Source organism: Marmota marmota, unplaced genomic scaffold, assembly GCF_001458135.2.
Source record: "Marmota marmota marmota unplaced genomic scaffold, marMar, whole genome shotgun sequence".
Lineage (NCBI taxonomy): Eukaryota > Metazoa > Chordata > Mammalia > Rodentia > Sciuridae > Marmota > Marmota marmota.
This window is the reverse complement of record NW_026000221.1, coordinates 12952155-12961083: the sequence shown is the minus strand read 5'-3', so window position 1 is coordinate 12961083 and position 8929 is coordinate 12952155. Positions and strand designations below refer to the sequence as shown.

General features: G+C 50.5%; 1 protein-coding gene across 3 annotated transcripts in view; it reads left to right on the top strand.

The window, feature by feature from the left end:
* Nucleotides 1-682: 682 nt before the first annotated feature.
* Nucleotides 683-8929, top strand: part of LOC107144789 (cocaine esterase-like) — an 80702-nt gene continuing 72455 nt past the window's right edge. Inside the window, exons 1-11 of one of the 3 annotated variants that reach the window (XM_015488625.2) lie at nt 683-1039; nt 3448-3652; nt 4641-4782; nt 5500-5633; nt 5715-5973; nt 6378-6476; nt 6756-6896; nt 7006-7086; nt 7316-7463; nt 7845-7982; nt 8464-8536. In XM_015488625.2, the coding sequence (XP_015344111.1) occupies nt 964-1039; nt 3448-3652; nt 4641-4782; nt 5500-5633; nt 5715-5973; nt 6378-6476; nt 6756-6896; nt 7006-7086; nt 7316-7463; nt 7845-7982; nt 8464-8536 (1496 nt within the window). In that variant the 5' untranslated portion in view covers nt 683-963. The remainder of the gene's footprint in view (nt 1040-3447; nt 3653-4640; nt 4783-5499; nt 5634-5714; nt 5974-6377; nt 6477-6755; nt 6897-7005; nt 7087-7315; nt 7464-7844; nt 7983-8463; nt 8537-8929) is intronic. The other 2 variants (XM_015488626.2, XM_048792038.1) reach the window with 2 other exon arrangements.

The window sequence follows — 8929 nt, the reverse complement described above, 5'->3', positions numbered from 1 at the left end:
CATGATGGCTACTCACTTGTGGATAAAGCTGATTATTCCCCAATGTGGCTGAGAAGGAAACAATATTGAGGTGTGAGAACCTATGATGGGGTGGGGGTAGGCTAGCCAAGGATGGTTTGCAGGGGAATCTCTAGGCTGTCTGAAGTTGAGCCCCACACCCCTTCATCAGGGAAGTCAGGTTGAGCAGATCCTCCTAACCAGACGGGCTTCCATTCACCCATGCAGGGCTCAGGATCTTTCAGAATCTCCCAGAGGCATCTAATCCCTAGGAGTTCCCTGGACAGGCAGGCACTTATTTCGCACCTTTCCAGTGGATAATGACTGTAAATTGGACCTTGGTTTTATGTGGATGGGGTATCTACAGAAATGCCTTCACAAGAAGGGTCAGACTAAGAAGGGTGGAGCCCTCCTAGGATCTCAGAACATGGTCTATAAGAGATTAGGAACTATTGAAGGGCACCCAATCAACTATGAAGGTCACAGTCACATCTCCCTGCCACTGTGTAAGCAGTTCCCCACACTCCAGCAAGGTCATCTATATTTCTCCATCTCTGGAAATCTTCATTCTGCACCCCCCAGAGAAGCCCCCCATGTTTCTCCAGTTACATCCAGCTCTCTGCTCCCTCCTCTCCTCCCCAACACCCTCATAGGCCTGTGACAGCAAAGACAGGGAATTAGTGACTCCAGGTGTGAGGAGAGGGGTCCTGGGATCTCAGAAGGCTGCAGAGGCTGTGCAGTACCTTCGGAGGTGGCCAAGGGAAGAAGAGGGGTAGGGCCCTGCCCACAGCACACTGGCTCCATAACCTCTGAGAGTTCAGAGTGACTCTCCTACAGCACACACCTTGCAGGGCACCACCCATTTCCCCGCCTCCTCACTGTCAGATCCAAATTCCACCTGGCAGAATGCTGCTCTGCATTTCCAGGTGAAGCCCAGGAATACAGAAGCAACCCTGGGAGCCGACCATGTGCCTGCATCGACTTCCTGTCTGGCTCCTCATCGTGGCCTATGGGCTCCTGATGCTCCTCATCCAGGGCCAAGGTGAGGCTGCCATGGGGAGGGTGGTAGAGACCAGGTTGGATCTGCCAAAGTGCACAGAGACAGAGCCTGAGCCTGGAGGGAAGGCACCAGGGCGGGGGAGTTGGTAGAGAAGACAGATGAAGGGGATGAGGGGCTGGAGGGTGAGCCAGAGAGGGTCAGAGCTGCCTGAGGACACCCCCATGGAGGAGTGAGCTAGTGTGAGGGGTTCTGAGGAGCACAGTATGGGCAAGTGAGAAGCCTCTTGGCAAAGGAACAGGGATAGAGGACCTTCCCCTCCTGTGTGTGTCTGTGGCTGTAGCTACTACTCACCCTTGGATAATAACAACAGCAATATAAGAGCTTGATGGTTACATTTGGCTCCGAGTGTTTTGATCCCTTGGCCAGAGAAGTGCTGGCACCTTCCCTAGGCTCCACAGGCAAGGATACTGGCCCTGGGCATTACAGTAGCCCGTGGTACCACTTCTTAATGCGGATCTGAGTGCCTGCTGGGTTCCCTTCATTGGCAAACCCAAGCTGGCATGCCTTGGATTGTGTTCTGGAACAAAGGCGAAGTGCCCTGTACCTTCTAGAAGTCTCTAGGCCCTTATCAGAAGGTGCTGGTAAGAGAGTACCATGCCCAGGGAGTGTCAGCAGCCCTGATCCCTCCCACGCAAAAGGCTCCTATTGTGGGTGTTGTACATAGTCCCAACTTTCCCAGTCTAATCTGCACAGAGGAATCCATGGTCCCTTGTCCCCTTTGGATCACCACTGATAGGCTTCCTCTCTTACCTGGGGCTGAGAGAACGAGAATTTTTTCAGCAGAAAGATTTTTCTAGCTTCACTGAAAGATTGTATTTTTTAATATTTATTTTTTTAGTTATAAGCATACACAATGTCTTTATTTTATATTTATGTTGTTCTGAGGATAGAACCCATTGCCTCAGGCATGTCAGGCGAGCACTCTACCTCTGAGCCACAACCCCAGCCCCTCCCCTGAAATATTCTATTTTCAACAATCTTTTTCTTGAACTCACATACAAAAAAAAAAAACACCTGAGTCCTGAGAGGGTATAGATTTGTGTCCTACAGTCTTCTACCCACCAAGTCCTGGCTCCTCCACAGGCCCATCTAGGTCTTAAATAGGGTCCAGGTGTTACACACTACTCATCTTTGTCTCTCACCTAAATTGTCACAAACCCATCTTTTCTGGTGTGACCATTTCCTCATCAGGACACAAGGAAACTTCACACCCCTACATACATACATGGATGAGATTCATGCAGGGCTTCTTCTCAAGGAAGCTGCGACATTATGTCATCAGGATTAATTCGAAGGCTTTGCCCTTTGTAATTACAAATATCAGGCATTAGTGGCCAGTCACCACAAAGAGTTACATGGACCAAGATCCCTCTGGCAAGGCACTGTGTGTAGACAGCATGTTGGTAGGGAGAGGAGTGTCTTTGGACTTGGAGGGATGCTGCCCAATTTCCTTCTCTGGTCCTGTGAGTGGCTGCTGCCTTGGCCTGACCTGTACCAGGGAGCATCAAACATGCAGATCCTAGGGGATCTGGTGGGAGAGAGGAGGAGGTTTGGAGTTTTTAACTTTTTCTTATGGAAACCAGCTCAGATCTACCACATTCTGGAGTGAAATCTTGAGCCTAGGGGAGGGAAGGCTCCAGTGATGTGGGAGCTGTGGAGATGACAGCAATAGCAGGAGAACTGTGGACCTGACTGCCAACTTCCTACACCCTGAAGCACAGAGAGGACTGGGACAGCCAGAGAGCTGCACAGCACCCAAGAGCAGGCCATTCTTGGATAGAGAGAAGATTTAAACCCAATATGCCCAACATCAACCTTTACCAAATATCATGACTTGGACAAGCCAGATATATCTAGCTTGACTTTTCAATGGCTCCTTGCCTTGATCTCCAAGCCCAGGCAGGACAAGATTTGTATGGTCTGAACTCATAGCTCCCATTGGTCCATGTTTCCATACGTCTGTTTTTCCTTACATGAATGATGCTTCTTTATGTCATTTCTTGTCTTCTCTAGAATGAGACCCTTGAGGATGGGAAACTTTAGTTCCATTCCCACAGTCCTCCTAGTGCATGACATGACCTGACACAGTGAGTGCAGTGGACACTCTTGCCCCATCAGCCCAAAAGACATTCTGCTGGCAGTTGCTAGGGCTGAAGGATGGTGGCAAGGCACAGGGGTTTGGTGAGCCTGGAGGGATAGGCTGTGAGCTGGTCGAGTGATAGTGGTAGTGGGGATAGGGACTAGGGATGGGCAGAAAGATTCTGAAGCGAATGTTGACAGATCAGGCTCCCTCCACAAGGCTGAGCTGAGGAGGGCCAACCAAGCCCAGTGCTGTAGGTCAGCAGCTGAGTGGGCAGACCTGAGCCTGAAGTGCATCTCTCTGCCCACAGGCCAGGACTCAGTCAGCCCCATCCGTACCACCCACACCGGGCAGGTGCGGGGCAGCCTCATCCATGTGAAGGGCACCGATGCGGGGATCCACACCTTCCTGGGAATTCCCTTTGCCAAGCCACCTGTAGGACCACTGCGCTTTGCAGCCCCTGAACCCCCTGAAGCTTGGAGTGGTGTGAGGGATGGGACCTCCCACCCGGCCATGTAAGTTCTCCTGGGGTCTGGGAAACCTCAGGGATGGGGTGATGGTGGGTAATCCGAGCCCTGGGCCAGGCTGCAGTGGCTCCTTCATCTACACTATACTGCAAGGCCTGGGGCTGTAGGTCAGTGCTAATGTGTTTTTTGCAAACTAATGCACCATCTTTGAAACCCAGGTATGAAATGAACAAATATACAAAAACGTATCCCTCTACATTGGGGTAATTCCCACACTCATTCTTCCAATGCAGAAGTAACTTTGCCAGGCCCCTGCCTCAGAGTGTGGAACCCAAAAGGCATTAGCTCCAGGTGCTGAACACAGAGCAGAAAATAATGTCCCTGGACTTAGCTTATTTCAGGGGTTCTCTCCCACCAAGGGAGATGATTCTGGGAGAGGGTCGGAGTGGCTCTCTGAACCTATAAAAGACCTTGACTCCAGCAGTCGATGCTGCAGATCCCTGAGGAAGGCAACAGTGGTGGCTCCTTGGGGACCCCATCCACAGGGCCAAGGGAAAGGGGCATGTGCTTATAGCTCGAGAGTCAGTGGAGGGGTGAGGTTTTCTGAGAGTCTCAAATTGGGCTGTGGGATGCCCCATTACCCTTCTGTGAGAACTAACCTCCATCCACTCAGGCACCACCTGTGTGGGGACACCTATGCTCTTCCAGGCCTGAGTGGGGATAGTAATACATAGTGACTGTCAACAGGGGCGCCAGGGTTTCCCAGACAGGGCCTTAGAATCAGGATTGCCCAGCCTCAGAAGGAGTTGGAATCAAGTGCTCAACAATCTTGAGGCCTCCCTGGGGGTCGGGAATCCATCCCTGCTTCCCCGAGCCTGTGGCCTGGAAACCAGTAGGAAATGACTTGAAAGAAGGATCATGTGAGGCAAGGCATCAGTTAAGGCAGGTAGTGAGGTTGTCTGGGATCGAGTCAGGACCTGAGGTCTGAATTGACCACTGCTCATCCCCTGGAGTAACTGTATTCCATTGTCACCAGGTGTCTGCAAAATGCAGATGCATTGAATCTAGAGGCTCTGAACCTAGGGAGTACAAACTTGCCTCCCATCCCCATGTCAGAGGACTGCCTGTACCTCAGCATCTACGCGCCTGCACATGCCCCTGAGGGCTCTAACCTGCCTGTGAGTGTTAAGTCATGGTCAGTGGAAGGGTGGGAGAACATTTCCTTTGTAATGTGTTTCGAAGCTGGATTGGGACATGGTTCAAGGTAGAGAGTTAGCATAATGCTGTGAAGGCCTGGGATTGACCCCAAGTACTACATAATAATACCAATGACACTGGAAGTCACAGGTTCAGATGGCCACCACTGTGGAGTGAACTACCATGAAAATTTCTCATTTCTCCAAGAAGGTCTCTTAGGTAGGCAGGTAGCTAACTTAGAAATGGAGTCAAAGAGCCCTGGATGCTCTCAGAGGCCAAATGTTCTAACCCACTAACCAACTCACCAGCTTGTACCCAGGAGATCCATGCAGGTGCCCAAAGGTGCACCTTGAGATCACTAAATTCCATGACCATGGTTTATTTTTTTGGGCCAGAGATTAGATGACACTTTAAATTAATGTTCAAGTGGGGTAATCATAGAAACATCAATTTTCTTTTCCTTTCAGAGTAGTTCTGAGAGGAATAGATCCACATTCTGCTTCCGGGTTTGACTCCAAAGTATGGGAGGCCTGTTCTTCCAAATTGAACTTACTCTGTCACCAGTGCCCTAGGTCATGAGGTCCTATTAGTGTTCTGTGTGGGTAGCTACACAACCAAAGTGGTGTACAGACTAGGGGTTCAGCCAGGACGGGATTGGGCAAGGTGGCTACCACATGGTATATCTCCTGATTTCCCAGGTGATGGTCTGGATCCATGGTGGTGCCTTGGTGATGGGCTCGGCTTCCATGTTTGATGGTTCTATTCTGGCAGCCATTGAAAATGTCCTGGTGGTCACTATCCAGTACCGCCTGGGAGTTCTGGGCTTCTTCAGGTGAGCCTGGGACAGGGATGGTCAATGGGGACTGAGTAGACAGAGGACCATCTATTGATCATCATGCTTTCCATTTCTCAGCACTGTAGACCAGCATGCCACTGGCAACTGGGGCTTCCTGGACCAAGTGGCCGCCCTACGCTGGGTCCAGCAGAATATCGCCCACTTTGGAGGCAACCCTGATCAGGTCACCATTTTTGGCGAGTCTGCAGGTGGCACTAGTGTGTCCTCACATGTGGTGTCTCCAATGTCCCAAGGACTCTTCCATGGTGCCATCATGGAGAGTGGGGTGGCCCTACTGCCTGGCCTCATCACCAGCTCATCTAAAGATGTCTCCACAGTGAGTATCCTTTACTGCCCAAGGCCAAATCTGGTGCCTCACCCTTCAACTTCAGAGCCTTTGCCACTCTGTCTGTTCCATGGGAACAAAGACTATGCAGGTGTTCTCTGGAACTGCCCAAACTGCCCACCACCCCTGGGTGTTTTGAGGAGCTCAAAGGTCAGAATCCACACACCCCTGCCTCAAGTGGTTGATTTTGCTCTATGGTGTGCAAAGCTGCATCCAGGGGTCCTCATCCTCAGAAGACACATGGAAGCAGATGTGATGTCTCCTCTGGATGATACCTGAGCTTCAGGGAAGATGGAAGAATTTCACATCTGCAGCAGTATAATAGGGTACACTTTGAGAATAAAGGGCAACACGCACAAAGCTGAGATATAGGCAATACCGCCCTTTCTTTACAGATGGTGGCCCACCTGTCTGCCTGTGGGCAAGTAGAGTCAGAGGCCCTGGTGAGCTGTCTGCGGGGCAAGAGTGAACAGGAAATGCTGGCTGTTACCAAGGTAGGCTGAATGGAGGTTAGTGAGGTGACAGGGGTCATGGTATATGGGAAATAAAGTGCTTTCCACTGTGGAACAAAGATCTCATTTCCAAGGCTTGGTCTCCTTGTATCCTCATAGCCTTGATTGGGATTTGAGACAAAAATATTTTAAACCAGGTAAGAATCTCTGAATGTTGGTGTGAGCATCATTGGTTGAGTTAGGATGGGTTGGAGGTAACTCCAGTGTCATTAGAAAACAAACTTTCCTTCCTGTGATCATGTACCTTGAATGCCCCCTTAGGCTTTCAGTGTCATTCCTGCTGTGGTGGATGGGGCCTACCTACCCAGGCACCCTCAGGAGCTTCTGGCTTCTGCTGATTTTCAACCTGTTCCGAGCATCATTGGTGTCAACAATGATGAGTATGGTTGGCTCCTTCCCATGGTGAGTCCCCTCTCAAAACCCCTACAATAGTGTCAAGTGTGAGCAGCTTTAGACCTCGTATATCCTGGTCATCCCACTCCTAATTCTAGACTATTCCTTCACCACACAGCTCTTGGGCCCCCCTGAAATCCAGAAAGATCTAGATAGAGAGTCCACGCGAGCTGTTCTGCAGAAAATGTCAACACAGATGGTAAGACTTCTGGGGTCCTGCACCAGGTAGAGTGCAGTCAGACACTCTTCCTTTTCAGTAATCCCCAGGAACAAAGATTGATCTATGTGCATTTGTGGGTGGGGTTACTGCACAGCTTGACACCATTGCCCTATTCCCTGACATTACAAACCCCAATACCTACCCTCTAGCTCCTGCCTCCCTGCCCCAGAGATTGCCTAACCTGACTCTCCCTGATCACCTGGACTAGATGAAGTTGCCTGCCGAGTGTGCTGACCTATTGATGGAGGAGTACATGGGAGACAATGAGGACCCCCACACCCTCCGACTCCAGTTCCAGGAGATGATGGCAGACTTCATGTTTGTGATGCCAGCACTCCAAGTAGCACATTATCAGAGTGAGTGTATCTGAACCTGAATCCTGGCTTCCTAGGAGACCGCTCAGAGCTATGGGTCCCAGTGAGGTCTGATGTCAGGTCCTGATGCATGTCTTTATCCAGACCTTGGTCCCAGGCACCTGAAGGCTGTTATCTCAGTAAATCCTTATGAGTAGAGTAAAAGATAGACATCACATTCATTTAACAGAGCAGGAAACTAAGGTAGTGGCACTCAAGGACTTCCCGTGACCACACCGCCAGGAACTTTAAGACATGACTTAACAAAGAGCCTTCCAACTGCCTCTGTACCATTCTGGGCTTCCAAGCCACTGTGAACATTCAAGCCAGCTTTGGACCTAGCAATCTTGCCACCAAAAGTGACACATCCTGTCCACCCTCCAGGTTCCCATGCTCCTGTCTACTTCTATGAGTTCCAGCATCGGCCCAGCATCTTCAAGAATATCAAGCCACCACATGTGAAGGCTGACCATGGTGATGAAATCATCTTTGTGTTTGGATCCTACATCAATGGCATTAGAAGTGAGCACTCCTTGTTCCACAGGAGCATTCTCATAACTACAGGGTGGCAATTGCTCTCATTGTCAATGAGAAACTGTGGCTAAGAGAGAACATGGGATCCAGTGTCTACCATCTTACAACTCAATGGGTCATTCCAGGGTTAGACCTTTCCCACTCTAATCTATGCACCTTCTATGTGTTCCCACCCCAAAAATGGTGTGTTGCATAGGAGAAGAGAGGGTTGGGTAAAAGCCTAATCATTTTTTAAATGACTTCAAGGTATCCAAAAGAAGGAAACTGCTAGGCCAAGGAGGAGCCCAGTGTTGATTCAGTTAAAGGCTGGGAGTAATAAAGGCAGGTTGGGCAAGCAGAGGACCTGGCCCTGGGACTGTTGTGATAGGGAAGGGACACAAGCCTGGGGCTGGGGTGGTGACTTGGCACAGGAGTGGACAGCTGGATGGGGTTGGCCAGGACCCAGACCCTTGCCTTCCTCCTCCCACAGTTGAGCTCACTGAGGAGGAGGAGCTGCTGAACAGAAGGATGATGAAGTACTGGGCCAACTTTGCTCGAAATGGGTGAGAAAACCTGAACACTCAGCCTCCCAGGGGACACTGGCCCTCCACTGCTCCCCTTGTCTGAGGTGACCCCATTAGCAATTGTGTGTCCTTCATCACATCCTAGCCCCTCCACAACCAGAAGACCCACACTAAAAAAGGGTGCTTTGTGGGTGCAGGTCATTGGACTTTTCTCTTAGTGGTCTAGAGGGTAAGCCATAGTGCTGGGCTACCATGAGAGCCAGCCTCTCACAGGGAAGGGCAACACAGGCCAGGTTTCCCTGCCCTGTGTGGAATGACACAAGTGAGAAGTCATTGCTTTCCTACATCAGGACACCTCCCCCCATTCTCAACAACCCTGTCTGTCTGGATCCCTATCCTGTCCAAAATTGGGGTATGTGGTCAGGTCTGAGT